Source organism: Haemaphysalis longicornis, unplaced genomic scaffold, assembly GCF_048455015.1.
Source record: "Haemaphysalis longicornis isolate Haplotype H1 unplaced genomic scaffold, Haemaphysalis longicornis Haplotype H1 scaffold_1, whole genome shotgun sequence".
Taxonomy (NCBI): domain Eukaryota; kingdom Metazoa; phylum Arthropoda; class Arachnida; order Ixodida; family Ixodidae; genus Haemaphysalis; species Haemaphysalis longicornis.
The window spans coordinates 462,655,709-462,682,582 of record NW_027526203.1 but is presented as its reverse complement, the minus strand read 5'-3'; the positions used below and the strand labels follow the sequence as shown (position 1 = coordinate 462,682,582).

Genomic DNA, 26,874 nt, shown 5'->3' with positions numbered 1-26,874 from the left:
ATTAATTTTGACCACCTGGGGATCTTTATCGTGCGCCGAAATCTCGTACACACGGGCGTTTTTGCTTTTCGCCTCCATCAGAAAAGCGGCCGCCGCGGCCGGGAATCGAACCCGCGACCTCGTGCTCAGCAGCGCAACGCCTTAGCCACTGAGCCACCGCGGCGGGTACATCAAGATAATTCACGAACAGTTTATAACAGTTTCGGTTTTGTTTCTGCATCGCGAAATTCATATTTAGCGCTACTACGCAGTTACCCAACTTCAAGGCTACCTGCCACGGCGCCTTGAGCGTCTGCGACTGATCCTCGAACAAAGCATGCTGCTCCTGATTTCACTGAACCCAAACCCGATTCCTGAGATAAGAACTTCAGATGCAAGTCAAAAGATCACACCCAGTCGCCAGATATTTGTTCCGACGAGGACAGCGCTTCAAACCGGCCTTACACACTGTCAGCTGTTCGACTTCCAGTTTCGTTTCCGTACGAGGGTATCTCCAGGGGTCTAGTGTTGCTGCTTAGTTGAACTGTCTATTCGGACGTAGTCTCTGATAAGTGTTTGTACTGTTTCATTTCAAAAATGTTAGGTGGCGCTGCAATGGAGGAGGCTCGTTGTGCTGATCTTTTTTATTGTGCAACAGCTACTCGGTCAAAGTTTGCAGGGCACGATTCTAGCGCATCGCACCACATTCCTGCAAGCAAGGCTACAATTTCGAGTCAGAAGATGATAATAAAGCTCAACTTTATGTTTTGAGAGATAACTGACCATGAACGGCAACAAGCATCAACCTTGGAGTTTCGTTTTTAACTTCATGCATGCTTTACCGCATTGCGTGTTTGTCCCAAATATTGTGCTGGCTGTAAATGCAAAGTCAGTCATTGACAAGATGTTTATACGTTATGTGGGGGCAAATTGGTGCCTCTAATAATGTGAAACCGCATGATTTCTTCCATGGAACCACCCGGAATTGCACATTTTGAATTGTAGGTTGGGCTTCACCGCATGACACGGGCACCATGCGTGCTAACATTTTTTTTTATATTTGAAAAACTGTTCCGCGCATGTCGACATTTTTTCTAGGGCGTGTTTTTGAAATGTTTCCCTACAAAATGTATATTCTAATTTCTTTCTACTACCGGTGGTTTGTTATACACAACTCCTTTTTTATGATTTTTTTTCGAGATTTTGACAAAAATTTCGATTTTGATATTTTTTTTCGTAACTATGATATATGAAAACATCTAAAAAAACTGGTGTTATAGGAAAGGCCGTTTAATAATCTGCATTTTGTGTTCCTGTCATTAGTGCCTAACCAATTTTTTTAGCAAAAAAAAAAAATGTTTTCTTGGACCCCTAACAATCGGTCAATTTTCCCGTGGTAACGAAAGAGTTACATGCTGCACAAGTGGCTCGGAACGTTAAAGGAAACCTCAAGGAGCACAACGAGACACGCCACAGCCGACACTGCACGGCAGCATGGCTGGCACAGTGGCAACCCTGGTGCCCCTACCGTATTCCAGTCCAGTGGCCGAGTGCTGCGTGACCCTCACAGAGGACATGTGGGCCTGGTTGTATCGGTTGGCATGCTCCATTGGGCTGTGGTTGGCAGTGATACCCGTGTTGGTGACATCCGGCTGAGGGTTCAGGTCTGCTGCAAAGAAAGGGGAGCCAAGCCACCACGTGTGAGGCACCCACGCAGGGCCCCCCATGGATGACAAAGGTCCAGTGGACTCTGGCAGCACTCTTTAGAAATGCCTGACCCTCCTGCCGTGCACAAATGACATGTTTTCACATGACCAACTTGTGCTGGATTGAACAAATGGAGCTACACACTGGAAACTGCGCTGAAGGCAAATTAACTTGTGATTACATTCATCTTCACCATCAGTGAAACCCAAGAGCTTGAAGACTCAACTGATACTACACTGAATACACTGGCTACTAAGCACTTAAAATGGCACATGCCTGCAGCGCAAGTTTGGTAGACCCATACAGGCTTTCTGCCATTAAAGGAAAGGCACTCGAAAGTACTCAAGCTAATGGAGTACCACAGACTACCGAAAAAGCACCCTGACTTGTCCCCCCCCCCCCCCCCCCCCCCCTTATTGGCTATCCAAAAAGTGGCAGATTACCATGAAGTCTGGAAATTCTGTAACAACCAAGTTCCCTCACCTTACCCAACATTGCATCATAGCAGCAACACACCCTTAAATTTCAGTACGAATGATTACCTTGCTTCATTTTATTTACAGTAGACTCCCTTGGATTTATTTGAATTACAGTATAATCCCCGTTCACAGTTACTGCACCTTTCCAGCCTAGTTTTTTTACTAAGATAAAAGTTTGAATACTACCAAATTTTTACGGATCATGCACTTCTGTTTCACAGTCCCATGAAAAACGTATCCGAGGGGTTCTACTGCACTCCCAAGCTGCTTAGCAGGTGCAGTTGCCACTTTTTCAGCGCCATGAAATTACTTTATGGATTCTACATGACTGAAAGATGTATGCCCTAAGACACCACAAACTGAATTTTACAGTGCGTTGAGTTGTGCTAAAAGCAATTTTTGCACCCACCATCTTGCAGTTACATCTCAAACTGATCATGCGCGCTTCTCCCCGTCTATCTTGGTTACGTTACAACTAAACTTGACGTGGGGTCACAAATATTTCAAAAGATAAAAGGCTGCTGTATCGGCCAGGTTCACACAGTCACAAACACATTCAGTTTGCAACTGAGACTGTGCACAAAGCATCATCAAAGTTATAAATAGTATTCAGAATATATGGCATTTGCCAATAAATGCTGCACAAATTTCTTCTCTTTTCCCAATTAGCTGTTTTTTTAATAAAGTATTGCTAACGCTGACTGACATGCTAAATTTTTCTGTTAAGCTTTAAATGCATCCAAACAATTCTTCTAAACAGACAAATAAAAAGTTCTATGCTGTGGTCTCTATTTTGTATCATGTTCTTGGTGCTGTTATTAGGCATAAACAAACAAAGAGCCATAAAGATGAAGCTGTACAATTAGGATGCTTCCCGCTTATTTTGGCCTGAAATAAATAAATAAATTCCATCTTTCATTACAAACAACACTTAAGGATTCTTTTTTTTTTTCCCTGCAAGAGCTAAATCCACCAACCGAAACTAAGTCAAATAAAACTGCAGTGACAAGAAAAACTGCGTAACGTTTCCCTAAAAAAGAGGTGGCAAGAAAATAGGCGAGATAATGCCCTGCAAACGTGTACGCAGATTGTAGTTTGTTGAAAATGTGCCAGATTATGCTGCTTCACGGATCACAATTAGCCAAATCCATTTGTCCAATGGGAGTTTGCGTTTTGCTTGATTGTTTGGACTGTGGCGCAGGTGTTTTCAGAAGTCTTTTTTTATTTTATTTTATTTTTTCTTTTGCTTTTTGGAGCTGGCTTATGAATTCAGACAGCATAACAAAGTTAACGGAAGAAGTGAAAGAAATGAAACTGAGAGATGCGAAACAATCCCTTCATCTAGTCTCCCTTTCCCTATGGAGTAACTGTGGTTATATTTTTTTTACTCCCATAGTTACCATTTTAGTACTCAACTAAATAGCTGCCACTTACATTTTGAAGGGAGAAAAAAAAAATGCCTCACTTGTTCAGTACATTATGTACGAAGGAATAAGTTTGCGCAAAAGACGAGGACGAAGAGACGAGAGGACAGGACGGGCGCAACTTCCAACGCCCGTCCTGTCCTCTTGTCTCTTCATCCTCGTCTTCTGCGCAAACTTATTCCTTTGTACATCATGAACCAACTAGCCAGCAATCAAGTCCTACTCAGTACATTAGTCTGCTAGATATATCCTATAAAAATATTTTAACAATTTTGTTAAAGCTTGTGCCCAAGAGTAGTAGTGGCTAATGGCTAATGATTGAAAGCTTACGGGCATCCTTCTATGACTACAAAGAGTGCAAGGGTGGCAACCTTTTGTGCAGAATCCCAAACTGGTCTAGATTACCCCAAGGTGGCTGCTTCTGGCAGCACCTTTCAGGGCAAAATCAGATTTGCTGCAAAGTCCCAATGGTGGAAGATAGAGCACGTGCACTGCGCCCACCCCTCCTATAACATGTTCTTGGTGGTACATAAAAAAAAAAGGGCACGCCTAAATCAGGTCACAAAAAACCAAACTTTGTGCGATGCTCGTAAGCACAGTGGCCTGAGAACTATTCGACTCTGCGGGATTGCTGAAACAAAAGTGTCCTACCCTCTCTTCCATGAATAAGTTACATGGAAAAGAGATGGATAAGTTTAGTCTTGCAGATAAGGTGTGCTAGATGTGAACGCAAATTAGCAAACACATCTGTTGAGCTATCATATTTAAAAACCAATGCCCTCGGCTATGTTCAACTTGTTTTCCACAGACACTACCTGGTGGTGGGGGGGTCCTACTAAATGTTCTCTGATATGCCATGAGCACGCCCACAAGATTAATGCGTGAGCTTGGTGGACCCGGCCCAACTTGCCCGTCATATCACCGCTGCTCGCAGCCACGCGGTGGAACTGAATGCACTCACTGCACTCGCTGGGCGTGAGGTTTTGCATGACGTCGGCCAGGTGCGACACCCCGCCCACGGTGGGCCGATCCGAGCCCCGGCCATTGCTGCAGCGCAGGGCGATGCGAGGCGGCGTTTCCCGGGGTGACGAGGCTCCCGATGTGTCCGACTGAGGCGGGGTGGGCAGGGGCCGCATCAGTCGTTCCTGCTCAGGCGTGCTGCCCTCGTTGAGTACGCTGTCGTCGTCACTCGAGCTGTCTGCACATGCAAGAGGGACACCACTTGGACCAGAAAGATCTGCAGCCGCATTCGATAAAATTCCAAAATTGGTTTCTAAACGAGACGATGTTCACAGCATGGCAATGTGCCCTCAGCTTCTACAGGGGTGCGGAGACAATGTAGTCGAAGGATTTCACACTGTGGTGTCCAGGAGGAAGAAAATAACTTTTTGTTCCCTTTCGATTCCTGTCCGCTTCTGAACAGAACAGTGGCAATGTGGTACTGCACACCTTATAATTTGCGCATTGCATACTATTTACGATTCTCTTGATGATCACAAAGCCTGCAGTGGTAGTGGTGCCGAGCCAGTACAGTGTTACCATCTGGAAGAATGTGCCAGAAACACCCCTGCATTCGCCCAACATGGCGATCAGAGTAAAGCTAATGGTGGAAACAATTACGTTGCCAATCACGCTAGCAATTCCACACCTTTTGCCACCGACTACCTTATACATACCGTATTTTCTCGCATATAACCCGCACCAAAAATTGAAAAAAATCGCCTGAAAAGTGGGGGTGCGGGTTATCTGCGAATAATCCGGAAGCAGAGGTCGGCTTCACGGCAATGCATGGCCTGCCGTGCAGTCCGCATCCCCATCGGCATCGCCTGGTGCAAAGCCAATAAAAGTCAACACAGGCCATAGACAGATCCCCTCCGTAGCGTGGTTATTCACTTTTTGCGAGCTTTGTTTTTTTTGATCAACAGCGTCACAACAGCGATTTGACAGCGTCTGTCTCCGAGTCAGGTGTGGCCAGTTTGCACCGCTGGTCAGCCTTGTCTGGTGAGGCACCATGAGTGGGTCTCGGCAGCAATCTTTCACCGCGAAAGAAAAACTCAAGATTATAGCTGCTGCGGAATAAATCGGCAACAGAGCTGCTGCGAGGAGGCACGACGTCGACGAGTCCTGCATTCGCGACTGGCGAAAAAAAAAGTTCTCTCTCGAAAGTGCACACAAGGGGAAGCGAGCATTTCGCGGCCCGAAGACTGGTGCGTACCCCCTTCTTGAGACGCAGCTTGTCAAATTTATTGAGGAGCGGAGGAGTCGCGGCCACGCTGTGTCAACGGAGATGGCGCAAATGGAAGCGCTGAGGTTGGCCCGGGAGATGAACATCTCACGCGAGTTTCGTGCGAGCCGTGGATGGCTCCAGCGATTCATGGCCAGGCACGGATTTTCGATGCGGCGGCGAACGACTATGTGCCAGCGGCTTCCCAACGCCTACGAGGATAAGCTGTTGAGCTATCAACGTTACGTCATCGGGCTGCGGAAGGAGCACAACTACTTGCTCTCCCAGGTGGGAAATGCCGACCAAACGCCCGTGTACTTCGAGATGCCCATGGACACCACTCTGCAGAAAAAGGGCTCGAAATCTGTAAGCGTACTGACGGGCGGAAACACCAAACTACGCTGCACAGTAATGTTGTGCGCTTTGGCGGACGGTACCAAACTGCGCCCGTACGTAATCTTCAAGCGCAAAACGCTACCCAGCACTCCACTGCCACCAGGGATTGTTGTGCGAACCGAAGATAACGCGTGGATGAATGGTGACCTCGTCAGTGACTGGCTTCGCACGATCTGGGAGAAGAGGCCGGGCGCCATGTTGGCACGGCGGTCGATGCTGGTGTTGGACTCGTTTCGAGGCCACTGCACTGAAGCAGTGAAAGCGCGCCTCGCTGACCACCGCACCGACCTCGTGATCATACCCAGTGGCATGACTTCCATGCTACAGCCACTGGACGTGTGCCTCAATAAGCCGTTCAAGGCGCACGTGAAGCGGCTGTATGCCGAGTGGATGGCCGACGGCCTTTACGCCCTCACACCGACGGGACGCGTGCGGAGGCCAGACATTGCGTTGCTGTGCCAGTGGATCGTGGATGCGTGGGGGGCGATTCCGGCCGACATGGTGCGCAAGAGCTTCAAAAAGTGCGCCATCAGCAATTGCTTGGATGGCACCGAAGACGATTGCGTCTTCGAGAGCGGCGACGAAGCCTCGGATGGCAGCAGCGACAGCGGCGATGATTGAAGGAACACATCGGCGCCGTCGGAACATCGGCGCCATCAACGTTGCGGCGATCGCTTTGAAATAAAGTTCTTTTGTAAACGAGATTGTGACTGCAGTTGTGACTTCCCAAAACAGTTTTTTTTTAAGCTAAGCATGCGGTTTATACGCGAGGATTTTTTTTTTTTTTTCGGGGAGTTCAAAGTTAGGGGTGCGGGTTATATGCGAGGGCGGGTTATATGCGAGAAAATACGGTAGGTGCTAGCAGTTTAAAAAGAAAGCATACCCCCCTTGCTGATGTCCACGTAAATCATTTGACTGCACTCGTTGATTTTACTGAAATTAAAACTGAAACGAAGATTACCAATTGTGGTAGGGAGACACCATGGCTTATTATGTTTACTAGCTGAAGTTTGTGTCTGTATAAATGCATCTGTTAAGCAGAAGATCCCACACACCGTTGTGCATTTACGTATCCCGACGTGACCTTTTCAAAAAGCACTAAGCAAACTCTGCCGATCCTGTAACACCATTTGCAATTCGTGAAGTCACGAATTGCAGTGCGGAAAAATGTGTAAGGTGGCAATACTGGTTTTCCTGCTTTTCACATTTTCTGCATAACAAATGCCGCTTGCACGAGTGGTAGACTTGTATTTATAGCGGCATCATACTGATATCGGCCAACTAGTTTTTGCACTTTACGGGGTTGCTTTCATGGTGTCATGTGGTAAATAACAAAAAAGTGCACATATGCATGAATATATACATAACTTGTTTTGAGTAATTACTGCTCCGGCCATAAAAAAAAAGAATTCAGGAACAAAGGATGGCAGACATTTGAAATACCTGAAGGATGGCGCTCTCTCGATGGTGAAGTAGTCATCACTGAAGTCCTCTTTGAAGGCATTGGAAGCGATGGTTTTGGCTTGTTCTGCATTGCAGCCAGAGCCTGCTGTACTGCCTCTTGCCTGACTTCTGTGCATCCAACAAAACCAACAAAAACACTCGGGTGATTGTATTAAATTTGTGTCATGCCACCTGCAGCAGAGCTTAGCAGTGTCCACCTCCATAAACTTAATGTTGGTAAAAAACAAAGTTGAACCACAAGGAACACACTTTACATTACTCTGGACATATGGCCTTTGAAATATTCTGGTTGTGGCCATATGACCAAAATATCACTTCGTTATACCAATGCCATGTTACACACAAAACCTGTGTTGGTCAGTGCATGACTCAGAAAACCCCTAGTTGCATTCTAAACTTTCACCCTTATGCTGTTTTTTGTTGCTCTTCTGTCAAATGTAAAAAAAAAAAAAAAAAAGACGATGTCATTGAAGACTTGCAATGTTTCTGATAACAGTTGTGCCAAAAAGGTCACGAGTGCTTTAGAACATAAAACTGAAAAAACTAAAAAGAAAATTTTTCTGATCATGTGAACTTCAGTTTCTTTGTTTCTTTCATGCTAACAATGCACCATTACGATAGCACTGCATTTAACAATATAAATGCAACCAAAGCTGCTTAAACATACAGAAAAGTATGCTGCTTTTACTTTTTATTACTTTTTTGCCCTTTTCCTTTGTGCTGCAGCAATAACGGAAATACAATTATCTGGACCTAAGCAGGCAGACAATGCATTAGTAAGTTCTTACACGAACAAAACCGGCTTATGTGCCAAGAATGCGAAAAGCTAGCATTTTTACCCCTCTTGCATTAACTGATCTTTTGCAGCATGGAAATCAACAAATGAACATGTGAAGCTGTGTAACACCAGAAGGAGCATTTTTAACCCCATGACAGGATAGTACAGCCCAACTCACCCAGAACATTACCAGTTATAACAATATGCTGCAATTCTCTAACATCAGCTATAGCTATTAAATCTGCCTAGACAAAAGGTACCATATTTATTCAAATATAAGGCGAGGTTTTTTCCCAAAATCCGTAGTCTTAAAGTCACACCCCACCTTTTATTCGGAGCTGAGTGTGTGTGTATATATATATATATATATATATATATATATATATATATATATATATATATATATATGGCGATTTTTTTACTCTCCAAACTGCACCCTCGCCTCGTAATCTAACCCCCTTATAATCGAATAAATACGATATGTAAGCAGAGGCACACGTGAAAGATGCACTGTGATGTTGCTCGCTCGTATGTGCAGCATCGCATGTTTTCCAGCCTGGTAGACCTTATCTGTGGGGACTACAGTAAAACCTCATTACAAGAGATCCAAGAAACATACCTTGTAACCAAGGTGTGTTGTAACTAAAAATTCTAAAAAACACTGAGAGTTCACACTAGATCACTTTATATACATCAATATCACAGCGTGCTTAAACATGTCTGCAGAAAAGTGCTTTGCATGGCTTAAAGAAGTCATTCATAGTAGTTTTAGTGACTGAATATTGTATTAACTTCCTCCCCAACATCTGGAGGTCACGCACTTCACTTTTCAAGCCTTCCTGTTGCTCACAATACCATCAACGTGCTCTCAGGTGTTCGTCAGCCTCAACAGCAGACACGTCCTGCCCTCCATGTCCTCTTAGTCCTGTGCCTCCTCATCTGCTTCATCTTCTAGGAACATGTACCATTTAATTCCATGAGGATCACATGATCTGCAAGCTCTTTGGAGCACACAAAATCCACACCTGCAGACACGAACTCCTCAAAAGATGCTGGAACCTCTTTGTTCTCTTAGGTGCAGGCCCTCTATCTTGAAGGCAGTTTTCACAGGATCTTCCATAAGGCCCCTCTCCCACCGTGTCTTCTAAATACAGTAAAACTTCCTTATAAGAGAGACCCAAGGGACCCAGGAAATGAATCTCTCATAACCAAGGTCTCTTGTATGCATTGCTGCTAACATGGAAAACAGGAAAATCAACCAAACTGTTTTCACTCAAATGTCTCTTGCAACCATTTGTCTCTTGTAACAGTGTCTCTTGTACGAGGTGTTACAGTAGCGAATTTTCTCTAACCATCCAAAAAAATTGCCCTTGGTAACCAAGTGTCTCTAGTAACCATTGTCTGTTGTGTGCCATGTGGCTGAGATGGTGAACATGGGAAAACCAACCAGCCCATTTTCAAATGACTCTTATAACCATCTTTTTCCCGTCGCCCTAGCTAACATTGCATAATGCGGTGAATTTATTTTTGTATAACAAACTGACTGCTTTATCGTGTTTGTATTGTAAACATTGTAACCCCTACCCTCTGCAATGCCTTCTGGCCCCGGGGGTAAATAAATAAATAAATAACGTAGCGTCTCTGGCAAAGAGGTTTTACTTCGTTTGGTGTAATAATGAACCCCCCCTCTGGCTACCACCCTGGTCACGACCAGGGTGGTAGCCTGAGGGGGGGTTTGGGGGTTCAAAGCCCTTCCAAAATATTTTTTTCCAGGCAGTGCTTAATTAAGCGAGACTTAGTTTTCCATTCCACAAAACTCCTCCCTTCCCATAACCAATAACCCCCTCCGAAAAAAATTCCTGGATATGGCCCTGATCACGACGATGCGGAGATGGAAACTGCAGTTACACCTCACTTTACCTACCAAGAACTAAGCGAATGCACACTAGAACACTTTTGTCTACATGAATGAAACTGTATCGATGATAGTGTGACAGTTAAGACAAAATGCAAAGCAAATTGAGACATCAGTGCAAAATTTTCACATGCACTTGACTGCAACGATGTCTTAATATGATGTAATTATAATAATACTGGTTAAAAAAAATACATGCCATGCACAAAAGTGAAAACGTGTCAACAGTAATTCACTGCTGTGCAGGAGGACTACCATGTGCATACAAACTGTGTATTACAAAAGTGCATGTGCAGTGCACACATTGGCAAATGGCATGAACAGTCACAAAAAATCAGTACATGCCTTTTGATAACACTGAGAAAATGAAAAAAAAAAAAATATTGTCTATAGGAAGAAGCTATGTGGCATGACAATCAATATAAGGTTTGAGGATGCAACCTTTCTGCTTTAATAATTAAAGAACAGAGATGTATATGTTTGTTGGTGGCACTCCAGGTAACACAAGGTAACGATGATATGTAAAAATAAAAAAAAAACTGCGACATTGCACTCTTTAGCTCGGTGCTTGCAAATACTTAGCTGCCAGACATTCAATTTGTAAAAGAGACTACTAACAGCAGGTCCCTTGGAGGTGGAGGTTTACAAGTTGGAGGTCAATGTCAAATGCCCTTATTCCGACTAACTTTTTCTTGGGTAATTTCATTAAAGGACACAGCTAGTGAGGATTCGTGCTAATACTTTTAACGAGGTCCGGTGATAGCGCATTTGCACTATAACGATATGGTACAAAACTTCAGTATGCTTCTAAAAGTGAATGAAATGCTTGGTCTGCTTAGTTACCTGCAAAATCGCTAGCATTTGTTCCATCAGGTACTTTGCGATTGTTCTTGTTCCATGATCCATCATCATAGAGACAGCCAGATGGCTGCAAATTAACAAACCTGCCCCCTTCCTACCACATTTTGGTTGCTAACATTTGCCTTAGTCACTAAATAAGCTGAAGCCTTTATTTAGTGACACTAGCTGCCTCCCCTGTGCACGTTCGGAGAAAAAGTTGAAGTGACAAGTTTGTGCTACATCCTCCCGAACGTGTGTGCAAAAAGCATCACCAAAAGTCTATGCCTTCCTCAAATTGTTGGCTTCGCACCTTTTGAACAAGAGACCAATAGAAGTTTCTCTGTATCCAAGCTAGCATGGGCACATCAAACAAATCAAGCTGAAACCAGAGCAAAAACAAGACTTCTAATTTGTTGTGTTTTTTTTCTGTTCTTTCGTTTTCAACTACTCTTTTTTTTTTTTTTTTTCAGAACAAAGCTCGCCTGATGTAAAGCCTGTCATCTCGAAGTGACAGCCATGTTAGGAGGATTCGCACAGTGGCACTGACACGAATTTGTGCTAATTGAGGAGACACAAAGACAGAGGTGGACAAAAAAAAATACAGTGAGAAGCCCAAGATGGATTAACAATTCATAATATGAGGCACCTAATTATGCAAGCGAGTGCACCAGTATTTGAACCGTGATTTGTGGTTTCGTTTTAAATTCCCTGATGAGAGCTTACTGAAAAGGTGTACTGCCGAATTGCCAAATGCGTTTAGGTACTGAAAGCCAGTTTGAGGGAGAGGAGCATACTACACCCTTGTATCCTCAAACTATATTGATCGCCACCACCCTCCTCATTATACAACATCATGTCAGGTCTGGAAAGATGGCAACACAAGGTTATCACAGGCACTTGGGGGGGGGACCTACCTGAGTGATACCTGCTCTCATTACGTGTAAGCCTACGCTGAGCTCTTCTCTTGGCTCGAGTGGAAGGACTAGCAGAGCCTGTGGGCAGAGCTGCAATGACCACCCCCAGAGACCCAGCGTGTCGGATCATGGAATGCGCAAAGAGGGGCTCTGCAGTGTGCAGCCAAAGAGCAAGGAGATGGGGCTACCTGCCTCAAGGAATGGTGCCATGACTGCCGGACCAATCAAGCAGACATGCCGCAGGTTGCACACAAGCACTGCTATTAACCTATCAACCCCCGACGGATATTGTGTAAATCCCATAGAAGGGGCGAAAGACCTGACAGGTTAGGCAAAAAAAGTTTGCCTATCTATCAGGTCTTTCACTCAGAAATGACCTACAGGGCGACTTTTTACTGAATTTGATTGGTACTAGATTTGAAGGCAACAGCGTCACATTAGCTAACCCACAAAAAATAAAAAATAAAATCAAGATACTGATTTCAGCCTCAAGGGAGATTAGAATGCGTACAGGCATGAATTATGACCTTCCCTTGCTTCCCAAACCAGAAATTCAATGGAGTCAACCATGATATCTTGCCTTTTGCAGCCTGCTGTCACCATGATATTGGTGACAGCAGGCTGCGAAATGCTTGCTGCGCATAAAATCTACACACACAAGCTAACTGAAGATTTTAAAAAGCGAGTATTTTAAACATAGGTTAATGCAAGAATCCGTGTGTGCCACAAATGTGGAAAAGCTGACATTTTGGGAGAAAACCAATAGCTGTGTTTGCGCACCAAAAGGCCATACATGGAAAGAGAGCAGGCATGAAGATGAGTAGTGGAATGTGAGATGAGCAAAGCATGGTCATGAGCAGATGCGTAATACTTACAAAAAGGCAAATTAAAACACTCTTGTGACACCTATTCTGGATGCCACAGTAACAAGCCTCATTTCATACAGGCATTTTCCTGATCTTTTTTTCTTTCAGAAAATATCTGTGGATGATGAAATGGCTGATAGCACAATACTTCGCATGCTATACCGATGACATGGTGAAAAGTGGATGTACTAAATATATTTTTTTGTGTACTATGCAGGCTAACAAGTGCATTCATTAAAATTCTAATAACTATTTCTAGTCATAGCCTGCAAGCAAAAGGCAGCCTAAAAAGTAAAATACAGACAATTCCCATCCTTTCCACCAAAAAGGCATATTTTTAAGGGACATATTTTTGTACACTTTCTGTGAGTGGGAACAGAACTAAAGAGGGACGTGTGCATTCAGCAAATCACTTCGCTCCAATAGCAATCACACAACATTTACGGGCATTGTATGAGACTTGGCTGCTACTTCCACCAAGTTTTTGTTATAGTATTTCTTAAATGGAGTCTTGCCCCCATGCTGACCTGATAAGGAGCCACCACTGATGACTACGCACCAGTGCTGTAACATGACCAATACCCCCTTATCCTTGTCAAGTGATTACGGTATCTTTAGTCCAATCCTGGGCTTACCACAGGCAGGCTGAGATGCAGTTCTAAATGTGTAAGCATGTTCAGGGGTATTCCAAGCCATCTCAAAGCATGTGTGTTGTGTTGCACCAGATTTAGCATGATAATGAAATTGCATCTTCCTCTCACTCCCAATGAGGAATGCACCTGCCTCCATCACAAACACACCCGGCGGCATGGCGTGGGAGGGGATTATATTGGGTTACTAGGAAAGACCTCACACATTAAAATACCCCCCCCCCCCCCCCCGCCTTCTTTCTTCACACCTTAAAATAACCACTCTTAAATTTATATGACGGACTCAAGAATGAAATCCAAAGGAAATTTGTTTCGCACGTACTCTTCTTGTGGAGTCAACAGATAGTCCGACATTCCTACAAAATATGCAAGACCGGTAAACCAAACAGACCCTACATGTAGCTACTTAGATCACCAGAGGCTGGCGCTTTCAAGTTCACAGAACATTACCAGACATGTTTTGTGTTGCAAAAGTGGTACACAAGTCGCAAACATGTGAAGAGCAAGATCCCCGCCTCTCAGTTCCCTTTTCACCAAGTACAGCGCTCAAGGCTATGTTAGTTTGATTTACAACAACGGTGCCTTTTTTCACCCCACGAAAATTGCTACAGGCTGGCTTGGGGCAGTTGAACAATATAAAAATCTGCCCTATGGACGTACCCATACCATTTGCGATCTCCTGGTTTAGCTCCCGCGAGAAATAATTACAGAAAAGCTACAGCTGGCAACACACGCTCCTTGGAAGCGCATGCGTCCGTGGCCACCTCAAACAACGACAACCATGCCCACTCGTGTTGGGCAGAAAATGCATAGCAAATTCATCTGTGCTTCATTAGAATGAAATAACATGCAACACATATGTGCTGTTACCACTGCCATGCAGAAAAGCGCACCTTCTGCCTTTTTCCTCCTGTAAGGCAACAAACGGGAACAGTCTGCATTTGAGAGGCACATTAGGACTAAAAATTTACAAGCACAACTTTACTGAGATATTACAGAAATTTGTTGAGGGAGAGAGAGAGAGTGTGCGTTGCAACGTCTAAATTCCTTGGCACAGCTACTACTGCAGCCTCATTTAACAAACCAGGCAACATTCAGGAAACATTTAAAATAGACAACAGTACAGCAAGTCACTAGTGAGCGAGCACTTTTAGAATTACGATTTCTTTTCACTTTGATTATTCTGGGGTGACTATGGTCCACTACTTGAAGGAACCATGAAGACAACTTACAACTCTGCCTTATTTGAAACAGTGAGCAATTCCTACCTCACTGCAATTTTACTTAATGGGGAACACTGCTCCTTCACTTCGGAATTTGTGTTAAAAATAATGGGAGATTTAAAATGACCTGTTTCTAAAAAAAATTTGAAAAGTGGGTGGGAACACAATTTGCAAGCCATTCTTTCAATTTAAAGTGCTACAATTCTGTTAAAAGAGCCACTCAGACATTGCACAACATCCTTGGCACTGGGAATTTTTGCCACCAAATCATGTCAATTTCCCCAACATTTTTTGTACCATAGCCCATCGCTAGTCCTGAGAGAACCTAGAACTAGCTATCTATTTAAACCCCAATTAGTTTAAAATGCAAGCCCATAATACTATTTTATTTGTAATTGCCTCTGTACACCTCATCCAATAATGAAAATTTGGCCTTGCAACATCACACACAAAGTGTGGAGAACTAGCTAATGAGTCGGCACCCCTAATTCGTTAATTACTTAGCTGAATTAGCTTGTTTTGAAATTGAAGCGGGTGTGATTCTGGCATAAAAATCCTTCACACAAAACAAAGTTGTACGCGGTCTTTATGGTTCCTTTAAACCACCCACTTTCCAGGGTGAATTCGCATAAACTGGTGTGTTTAGTAGTGTTACAAAAAAGCAAGGATGAAGCATGAATAGGACAACGGGACAATGCTTAGCCCAATCCCCTGAGCTTTGCTTCATCCCTTCCTTGTCTTTTGTCTGTTACCAATGCCGCACCTGAACTGGTTAAAATGTCTACAAGTCAGAGAACTTTATTTTTCAACCTAAATGCTGCCCTGCTTGTGCCGTTCAAAAAAAAAAAAAATACGAAGGACTTCCAGTGCAGCTGCAACAATGTCAGAAATAGTTGAAATTTTTTCCTCAAATTTTTTTTATTCGCAAGCACTGTGATGCAGGGACATGAGTACCTGGGAAGTGCCTAGTGTGGTAAGGTGGTACGATGTGTGTAGTGCCAGCCATGCAATATGTGTTACTTTACCTTTTTGTACCCAGGTCCAACTGAAAGACTTGCACACAACTATGAACACAGTGCAGCCAAGCATGCACTACACTCTTTCGGCACCTGAACTGCTAAAACATTTCCTCAATGCCAACCGTTTACTAGAGTTCCTTGCTTGCCGTCTGTTTCAAACATCATGCCTCGAAAAATTTCTATAGTCCAATTTGGCAAGTCTTCAAAACAGAAGAAATAAATTCTTCGAAATGGACAGAATAAATTCTCAGGATACAACCTCCATACATATGCAAGGCAAACATGCCAAGCCACCAGGATATTGGTGAACTTTAAAAATAACTACCTATTTTACTGTAAAAAAAACACAAATAAACTAATAAAAGTGCCACAACCGCAAGACATTTAGCATTGAGAAAGTGAAAGTGCTTCATCCTTTGTGCCAGTCAAAAACATCCAGTGTGCGCCTTCACCAGCTGCTTCCGAGAGGATTCGCAATGCTTCCATTGAGGCCCGTTGCTTGTTTGCTGACACTTTCTGCAATGACTGTTGGAGCAGACTAACATATGGTTACCTCACCAAAGAAGTGCTAGATATGCTTTGCTATGTTGGTTCTCAATGTGTGGGCTATTACTGTCCCAAACATGAAACATTTGCTTTCTACTTTGCGTTTTTGTAAATCAGCTAAACCAAGAAACATTTAAGCCAGACTAGTACGGCCCTTTTCATGTGTTGTCCAATATGAGGCAGAGGAGCACTGTGATAAGCAAGCTCTCTTTCAATAATGCTACACATAGTAAACTGATGCAATTACCTGTAAGTGCTGTCATTAATTGTTTTGGCTTCAATTATTCTGCATATCAAGGCACCCTTTTTTTGCAGACAGCACATCAATCAAACGGGAGAGTGGAGCAACCACAGAATTTGCAGCGGAAATATGTAGTGCACCACCCACCTGCTTCGCTGCTCTCTAAGTTGGTCATTTCAACAACACCCCACCTGTATGATGGACTCTTTGCGACATGACAGGGAATGCTTCAAGTGACCCCTAGAGCACATAGTCAAAACAAGTTTTGGTGCCTCTTTTTGCAGAGATTCTTAGCCCATGTGTCAGGGCATCATTTCCTTTGCATGGAAAAAAAAAAAAAAGTATTTTACATGCGAGAGCTGGGCTGTTTTTTGGAGTTGTGACAACTTATGAATGTAGGGGAATGAGAAAACAACACAGAACTTAATTATATTCGATGTTATTTGAAAGATAGGGCAGTTCATACCTCACTGCAATTTCGTTCAATAGAAAACATTGCAGCCATAACTTATGAATTTGTTTAAAAGGGCATATTTTCAACTGCCCACCTCACCAACCATAACGTGACAGGAAGCTTCATATTCATTCATATTCAGGAAGCTTGACTGGGAAAACACGGGATTACGTATAAACGGAGGATACTCGAGCCATTTGAGGTTTACAGAAAGAAGCATATGTGAAGAAATGCTAGAACAAGTACAAGAATATAACTACCTCGGACAGGTGGTCAGTGCTGGCCCCAACACCACAGAATAGGTATGGGCTGGGGTGCACTCAGCAGCAGTTCCAAATAATGAAAAGTAAGCTACCTCCACCACTCAAAAGAAGAATGTGCAATTAATGCATACTGCCAGTGATGACATATGAAGCTGAAACTTGATGCCTCACTAAACAACTGGAAAGCAAACTTAGATCGGCTCAATGGGCCACAGAACGAAGAATGATAGGCATGGCAAAAATACGAAGCTAAAAAAAAAAGAAAAAAGAAACCACTCAGGGAAACAAGCATCCCGGATTAGGGAGCAAACTCGAGTAGAAGACATCATAGTTGAAGTAAAAAATAAATGGACTTGGGCTGGCCACGTAGCGAGAAGAAATGACAACCAGTGGGCCACCAGGGTAACAACGGAGTGGATACCAAGAGGCGGAGCAAAAAGGGAAGGCCAAATAAGGAAATTTGGGGGCAGGGAATGGATTCTAGAGGTGCAGGACAGGAGCGATTGGAGGTCAGAGGGAAAGGCCTTCATCCTTCAGTGGACCTGAGTAGGCTGTTGTTGTTGATGATGATGATGATCTCAAAATAAATTGCTGAAAGTCGCACACTGTGTGTGCACCTGCATGTACACTCCTTTTCGTCCTCACCTCCTGCATTAAAATACGTCAAGTAAGCAACATTAACAAGCCTATACTGCCCCCCTGGTTAATATACCCATTAGGAATCAGCTGACACTTTTACAGGGCCCCGTGAAGCTTGAGACCAAAGTTGAAAAATGTCACTTGGCTCCCTCAGCAGGTTTCTAACCACGATACAAGAAGGATTTAGTTGATACTCCCCCTTTGTTTGGCTGTAAAAGGCATGCACATAATGTCCTTCGGATGTACTGGGTACGCCGATAATGCCACTCGTCTCAGGAGAGAACTGTGCCCTCTGTGTGCCTTTTCTCTGCTGACAGTGCTTAATGCCATTCTTTGTTATACACACTGCATTGTGCGGTGTAGGAATTTTCTTTTCTGTAAAGGGGCCATGCAGACAAAGAACAAGTTTGTTTTATTCGAAAGATTTCGTGATTTATAGTGCCCCCAGTGCTTGTCTGGCAGCTAACAATGCTTTATTCACTGAGAAATTAATGAATTTAAGTTAAAATTTTGATTCTCCCAACAAATCATGTGTTTCATGACATCTGTGATGGCGTAACAAGGACAGGTCTTCAAGCGAACGTTTGTGCGCTGTTCACGCTGCAGCAGACTGTGGAACACTTTGTTGTAGCATAAGCTACACTAGCCGAGGTTGAGAAGTTTCGCGTGGACCTTGAAGGGCCGTGCTGCGCAAGCGCAAGGAGCATTGGATTGGATTAAATAGGATTGTATTGGATCTGATTGGAAATCCAATCCAATTGGAGTACGAGTGTGTAGAGAATTGGGTATGCACATTCGCTGGTCTGCACATTCCAGAGGAGTGACGTCCTAGCCGCGGCAGACGCACTGGTGCCGGCGCGTGCCTAGGTGTGCGCCTCTGTTGCGCAGTAGCCAAGTCTGATGCTGCGCCGAACCCACTTGATAGCCGTTTCGTGTGGCTCCTGGAGAGCCGTGCTGCGCATGCGCGAGGAATGGACTAGACTGGTCTGGACTGGACTGGACTGGACTGGACTGGACTAGACTGGACCGGACCGGACTGGACCGGATTGGACTGGATCGCTGAACCTTAGCTCACGCTACGTATATCCTGGCATAGCCGAGCTATGCTACTGCTAATTTCTTTAACCGTTAGTCTTCCTAGATGGTGCCACCATACTGCGCAGGGCCACTGCCTGCCTTTGCTTTGTTTCTGACCGTATTTGCACATGGCTTGTTTTTGTTACGGTAGGTAGTAATCGTTTCGTGAAACATGGGGTATGCTCGACAAACAGAGTCACGTAAGACAATGTCTCTTACGCTGATCGGCCAGTGTCGTGTGAGACAACTCCAAAGCGCCAAGTTGCTGTGCAGCTATAACAAACATAGTACGAGCAGTACCAACAACAGTATGCACTGGTACTTCAATGCACTTTCATAACTTTAATCAGCCTGTGTCGTGGGAGACAACTTCGTCCTGTCCGTTCCCTTCGTTCACTTCTTTTTTCGCGCTGTTGCCAAGAATGACTTTCATAACTTTAATCAGCCAGTGTCGTGTGAGACAACCCCAAAGTGCCGAACTGCTGTGCAGCTATAACAAACATAGTGCAAGCAGTACCAACTACAGTACGCACTGGTACTTCTATGCACTTTCGTAACTTCCATTTTTTACCCACCATTCTTACTTCTCTAAAATGAATATGCCTTACATATAAGCAAAAATAGCTCTTTCTGCAAGCTTATAAGCCTTGCCTATCTTGCGTTTGCTTTTGCCGGCCTTGGCTTGTTGTACAGCTGTGCCTATTACGTCATAGATTCTAGCGCGGGAAATGAGCTAGTGAGTCGCATGGCCATTTCCTTTTTTTTTCCTAATTATATAGCTTATTTGAGTGAAGTTTACATTAAGATTGGTTTCAATACGATTCTAACGAGGCAATCTTTCGAATGAACCAAACTTGTGTTTTGTCTGCATGGCTCCTTTAAGCATCAACAAAATACTTTGTGCATTGTGTTTCCAAGTCTTTGGCCCAGCCGAACCAAAGAGCTTGCTAATCTGCCTCACAAGAAGCCCCTTGACACTCCATTTCCATGCTAGTAGCATGCCCAGTTCAGCCGGTGTAGTGCCTATAGAGTAAGCAATGCAGTAAGCCCTGACCAATATGGTCAGCGCTTGCTGCAGTGCATACTACAAACGCTATGCCCTTCCCGATGAGTTCGTTTTCTGCTTACCCGTTGGGTGGGATTGGAGGTACGGAGCTAAGAGCCGGGCCCGTTTCTTTTCGTAGCCCTTCTGCGTTATGTCACCTGCACAAAAACAAAAAGGAAAAGATCGTTCAGCACAATCAAAGGACCACCAAAAGAAATGCATGCAGAATGGTGCATACACCAATGGAATTTGCGAGCCCCCCACAGTGTTATCTGTGTAGCACTAACAAATATTTGCCTCAACCATTTATAACAAATTCAATAGTAATGAGCCCAATTACAGTTCGCCACAACTACCTTACATACAAAAATATAGCAATAATAAATGTACTCGCAGACACTGTTTTCAAAGTGTAATTGTTAATTCACAGACGATTGCGTTATGTCTGATAATCCTAGTACAATGATGACGACACATATTTGAAGCCTTCTCTCTGTATTTGTATGGAAGTTAAAACCACGTAGACTGTTGACTGCAAAAACACTTCGTCAATTTTCTTTTATCACTTTACAAAAATGCATATGCATCCACTGCACCAATACTAGTCACCACCATGCGTTGTATCCAACGCCATAAAACCTACTCACCCCCAAGACGTTTCGTGGCTTTCCACTTAAGTCATCCCCAACCTTGAAACCCATAGCCTTAGTCCTCTCATTTAGAATTGCGTGCGCACGTTCATGTCCCCATTTTCTCTTCCGCTGCATACACAGTTGGTCAAAAAACAAAACAAAACAAAAAAACCCAAAGGCATTCGGGACACTACCAAGTTATTTGTGAGGTAGAAACACGGTGCAGCAAAATTTGCCCGCTCCTCTCATCTAACGGGCTGAAAACATCATCACGCGGCCTCTTCGGTCTGGCTGGCTGTTGCCGACACGCGGCCGACGCGGCCTGCACTGCGCATTACGTCAGCCACAGAATGATGCGTCATACACTCATGCGTGCACCATCCGTCGGCAGACAACTCGCGTCGCGTCCGTGAAAGGCCAGCAACCTCCCCGTACGGCGACCATCCCGGCTTCGAAACACGGAAGGCTGGGGAAGTCGTCGCGTAGGAGATAGCGCCCCCAACAAGATCCCCCTTCGACCGAGCGCGGCCGCACTGGGCTTGCTAGACGCGCGACTCCAGTCAGGCCGCTGTTGTTTCCGAGCGGTAGGCGTGACAAAAAGCCACATGTAAAAGCCCTGTAAAAAGCCCAAATAGTTACGAGCCAGAAGCTTCCAAGCCATTTTTACACAACTGACAAGTGCTGGTACGGTTAGGGGTCTTGCTAGCTTGTTTCGGATAACGTTTGGAATCAGACGTACCGCAAACCCACTTCAGGTGCTTCATCTAAGTCTGACCTAAATGTGCCTAGAGCCACTAGATAAACTAGTGTGTCTAAATGCGTTCGTTCTCGGAGCCCTCCAGTGAGGAGAAAGTGCGTCAAACCTTGCCAGGGACTAGAAACGAGGCAAGCAGCGGGTTAATCGCCCCTTTTCTTTTCCAGATCATACAAAGCGTTGCAGAAAATAACGAATTATCGGGACAGGATGAAAGTGATGAAAGCTGCCCCTAACTGCAACGAGACAGAGTCACGGAACCCATACTGCCCATACGGCGCGCGTTGCGTGAACCACACAGCGCGAAGTTAGAAAGCACGCGCCAATGAGCTGCGCCAGCTCAGGTAGAGTGACTTCAGCTCAGGGATTTCCGGAAAATTCGCCATGTTTTTTTTGCGTTAGCACAACGTAAGCAATCAGTGACGTATGCACGTATACAGCTCTGACGACAAGCAGTGTAATTGACGCTTCACTCCATGCTTCACTCATAAAGATCACACCCAAGGTATAAAATATTGTGCATAAAAGATATGAAACCACTTGACATGTACAATAAAAATTAAGACGGTAGATGAGGCTGGCAAGAGAAACACATTTCTGCAGATCAAAATTGGCGTCAACACCACAAGGCGATAGAGTAACGTTTATCCAAAAGCGAGCGAAAGGCGGATGTCGACCTAAGAACACTCCACATTTTTTTACCGTATTTATTTATTTATTTCAATCACTTTTAGTAACATAGTTGGGCTCTCTGCTTCAATGCAACCTTTGTTCCGTTATCACCTTCCCGGCCGCCACCGCCGCCACGCCATCGTCTGCTGCTATGTTACAAGTTTATGGCATGATCACAGAAAAAGACCACCGCGACCACGCCGCGACCATCGCTTGTATGACACATAAGAGCAGCGAAGCGCTACGCCTGATAACCGCGGAGCGTACCGATGTCGCCGATTCACTCATTCGTCAAGCTCGACTTCAATCAGCGCTGTAATGAACAAAAGAGTCACTTTTCTTTGTTATTTTTCTCTTGAGTTCGATCATGTGACCCAGCAGCTTACTAGGACGTGTGGACAAATGCCATGCATTGGATTCTCTTTGTCATGGAGAGGCTAGTACTGCCCTCTTACGTTGCGGTTACACCAAACAAATAATTTTTATTTTATTACCAAACATAAAAGCAAAATACTGCAAGTTATTTGTATGCTCCGTGATCACTGACTTGGAAACAGTTGAAACTATAATTTGTTTCGGTAGAAAACATGCTTTAAACCGCGTGCATGCGAAACTGCGCCTGCTGCAAATTCGCGAACATTTCGCGGCGCCGAAGGTGGGGGAAATTTTTGCCCTTTTTCGCGGCAAAAGCAGCCGCCATTTTCAAGCTGTTACGTCACATTACGTCACTTACGCAGGCTGAAGTTGCCAGTGTGTGACGTGATCGTTCCCGCCAACTTTTTAAATTACGTCACGCCTTCTCAGCCAATCACAGAGAGGACGTGTATTACAAGCAGTATTGTTGTTGAATAGCAAAGACAGGCTTACGTTGCCATGTCCTGTGTAGTTAGTCTAGTTTTTCATTGCAGGCCAAGAATTGTGCACTTCCCGTAGGGAGAAATAAGGCAAACTGCAGAACTGTTGACAGTAAACGTCATGAAACGGCAAAATGACTACAGCACTCGCAACCGCTTTGTCAACGGGAAGCACGTGACCAAAATTGAAAGCTAATCAGAAACGACTTCCGGCAAATTCCCAGATTTCCCGGGAATTTGTGCAGTCGCGAATAGGGCCCCAGCTCCCAAAAACCGTTCGATAAATAACATGTATAAATAAAATTGCTATGGTACAGCTTTATCTTCTAGATTAACCGATACGAGCCCCAATTAACTGCACTGAATTTTGAGAAATAAGCTTCAATTTTTCTGTTTCTAGGAATAAGCGTCAAACACCGGCTCCCACTACGTCACGCTGGCGCTCGCGACGGCGTCAAATAGACGTCGATACTGCGAATCCTTTGCTAGCATGGATTATCTGTGAATCTGCAGTTTAATCCATTTTTAACCTACTATTTGACTATTTAGCGGAAAACTAGAGCCCTAGTTCATCTGTAACGGGCGATAGAAAAGCCGAAACACGAACTATCGTAATGACGTCACACCTGGTTAGCGGTATGTTTTCATGCTATGTCAGCTTTAAAAATGTGAATTTTCACCCTTTTCGTAGTTAATATTGACATCTTGTTTGTTCACGCACAGGGTATCTAATCCGCTAAATCCGGCCTTGTGGACTTGCCAGTGTCGCCATACCCGAAAACAAAAATCGGCGGGAAGGATGGTGGGCGGAAAACACAGCATTCGATCACGCTTTCTTTGTTCAAAAATGCGTGTAAATCGGCCGAAAAAACTCCGCACGTGGTATATGCATTCTAGATTTCAACCTGGTGAGGTAGTTAGCGAAAGTTTATACTTCACTCCAGTGTCCTTTAACTATCTTTTTGTCCGTACTCACCAGCGATATTCATTGGGTTCGAGTTAATTTGCGGGATCACGCACTTGCAATGATTCTGTTCCACTATTTCCTTCGTTACGTGTTTCTTCCGCTTGACGCTGTCTAAAGTGTGGTGACTAATACCACATCCCATAACCTCAATGCACGTTAAATGAGGTTCCACATCTCAATACAAGGTGGAAACTGAACAAAGGAAGCTTCTTCGGCTGATTGATGACATACTTGAAGCTTCGGAGAGGTGACCAGAAAGAGGAGACACACGATCACGGAAGGCGCAATCTGTCAGCCAGCATGCTAGGCTGCTTAGTTTGTGCTTTGTTTTCGCCGCTCGATTGTGGTTCTTTTTTTTAATCAAGCGATGTTGCGGACCCCAGCCAGGTGATATGATTGCCTAGAGTCGGGCAAGGTGCCGTAACACTCAGCTCATGTGCCGTGTGCCCCGATGAGGCGGACGAACGCCTCCACCCACGTCCCCCGTACGGCGGCCGCCGAACACGCGACAACGCGACATTTGCCAGCACGTTCTGATTCTCCAGGGTCATTCATTATGCTACGAGTCCCGTCGAAGCCGTCCTTGCACCGCCATTTTTGAAATGCGAAACCACCAGTTGACTCAGCAGGCCGAAAATCCGGTGTCCGGACCAAGAGATGGCGTACAAAATGGCCGAAGGCTCAAGAGCAACAAAGGGAAAGCGGAAGAGCTGAAAAGAAAATGGGATCCACTCGAGTCTGGGTGGGAATCGAGCCTGCATGGCCTCCGGAATGCGAGACCCAAACGCCATGTCAGATCGACGGCTCTGGCAGACTAGTCGTGGATTTAGTGAAATGCGTTGTGGCCTTAAAACACTGAAGCGTCTGTCAGAGACACGTGCCCAAGCCTACATGCATAAGCATCCCAGTCGAAAAACACAACAGGAATTTCTGTCGCACGACAGGGATTTCTGTTGGGACTACAGGATGGTCTGTCGTGCGACAGAAATTTCTGTAGTACAACTACAGAAAATCTGTCGTACGACAGGCATTTCTGTCGCACGACAGGGATTTCTGTTGACCTACAGGATGGTCAGTCGTGCGACAGGAATTTCTGTAGTACAACTACAGAAAATCTGTCGTACGACAGGCATTTCTGTCGCACAACAGGAATTTCTGTTGGGAATGCAGGATGTTCTGTTGTGAGACAGGAATCTCTGTAGTAGGACGACAGAATGTCTGTCGTACGACAGAAATTTATGTAGTACAACACACATATCTATCATGCGACAGACATTGTGTAGCCCCACTACAAACACCTTTGTAGTAGAACTACAAAATGTCTGTCGCATGAGACATTTCTGTTGTACTACAGAAACTTCTGTTGTTCAACACCCTGTAGGCACTACACAAATTTCTGTTGCACCACAGACTGTCCTTCAGCCACTACGACTGGATTCCGTAATTACTATTATTATCTGCCATGCGACCGAACATTTTGTAGTCCCTGCAGATTTTTACAGTCTGAAAGAGAATTTTAGATTCATTGCAAAAGTGTCACACGACAGACCGGGAGAATAAATCCGGGAGAATAAATCCGGCAGAATAAATTTGCTTTCATGAACAGATTGAGCGTCATTGACGGAACGCGATGATGGGACGCGATTTGGCCCTGCTTCAGAAGCGCGGCCAAATCAGCTGAAAAGTGCCCAAATGAGTCTAGCTAAATTTTGTAGCGCTACTTAGGTGTCCCTGAAGGAAAGACGTCTGTATTTCTTCTAAACAGCTACGCGGATTTGTAATTACACGGCTATTAAAGAAAAAAAGCCTAGCGCGAGCATCGGCCACGCTATTCGCTGGAGACCGCGTTGTCTCCGGCGTGTTCCAGCGTTACGTTCTGCGGCTGCCGGATCCACGAGTTTCCGCGTGTGCAGTGTGCGTGTGCACGAGTTTCCGCGACTGCACATGCATCAGGCATGTGCAATCTGTTTACATCAAACTTTTGTATTGCATGCATGAATGTACCACTTGTTGCATTGCTTACATTGCCTTTTGGTACAGCTTTGTGAAATCAGTTATTCACTGAAAACAATGTTAAGCTTGTTCCAGAAAGGCAAGAATTCCCCCAAATTCTTATGTTTGTTGGTCATATTTTTATTTTTATTGAAATTGTTATGCATATCCTGCATACTTCAGGTACTTAATAGAAAAAAACATCACGGGAAGTAAATTTCTTATGCAAAACAAGTTGAAATTCGAGAATGACAGGATTTACTACAGACTACAGAACAGGATTTACTACAGGACAGGATTTACTACAGACTACATGACAGGATTTACGACAAACTACAGGACAGAATTTACTAGACTACAGTACAGGATTTACTAGACTACAGGACAGGATTTACTACAGACTACAGAATGTCCCATTCCCTCACAGGATCATTCTGTCGTATTTTTCTGTTGTGTTTTTCGACTGGGATGCTAATTACAGAAGTGGCAGTTAGGCGAGTAGCAAAGTACACTTCCGCTAAATGTCCTCTCTGCTTGCGTGAAACAGAAGCGCCAGCACGTGGCATCCACTGAAACCTGCAACAGCACGGCGCAGCCACAACGTTAAGTTTTGAGCGCTAAAGTCGTCGACCTGCAACCGCAGCTTTACGTACATTAAGTTTGACGTTGCTCGGCACGTAGGAACAGGTGATTTCTTTCAGCAGGATCCGCAGCGAGCTTCGGACTTGCCGCACCCAGTGGCGCATCAGTCACAAGCTATCCAGAGTGCTACGACGACGCCCACGACACATTCACCACAGCACAAGAACTGCGCTGTTCTTATAATTTCTCTAAATGCTATAACTGCTGGCGTCCATCCC

The 26,874-nt window shown here is 44.5% G+C and overlaps 1 protein-coding gene across 9 annotated transcripts in view; it reads right to left on the bottom strand.

Annotated features, from left to right (window-relative positions):
- Dip2 (disco-interacting protein 2) overlaps positions 1–26,874 on the bottom strand; it is a 244,673-nt gene that overhangs the window by 67,963 nt on the left and 149,836 nt on the right. For 6 of the 9 annotated variants that reach the window (XM_077688011.1, XM_077688015.1, XM_077688009.1 and 3 more), the window contains exons 2-6: positions 20,227–20,301; positions 12,121–12,210; positions 7,653–7,781; positions 4,551–4,787; positions 1,508–1,648 (exon numbers count right to left, since the gene is read on the bottom strand). In XM_077688011.1, the coding sequence (XP_077544137.1) occupies positions 1,508–1,648; positions 4,551–4,787; positions 7,653–7,781; positions 12,121–12,210; positions 20,227–20,301 (672 nt within the window). Of the gene's footprint in view, positions 1–1,507; positions 1,649–4,550; positions 4,788–7,652; positions 7,782–12,120; positions 12,211–20,226; positions 20,302–21,514; positions 21,555–26,874 lie in introns of those variants that run through there. The other 3 variants (XM_077688013.1, XM_077688010.1, XM_077688012.1) reach the window with 2 other exon arrangements.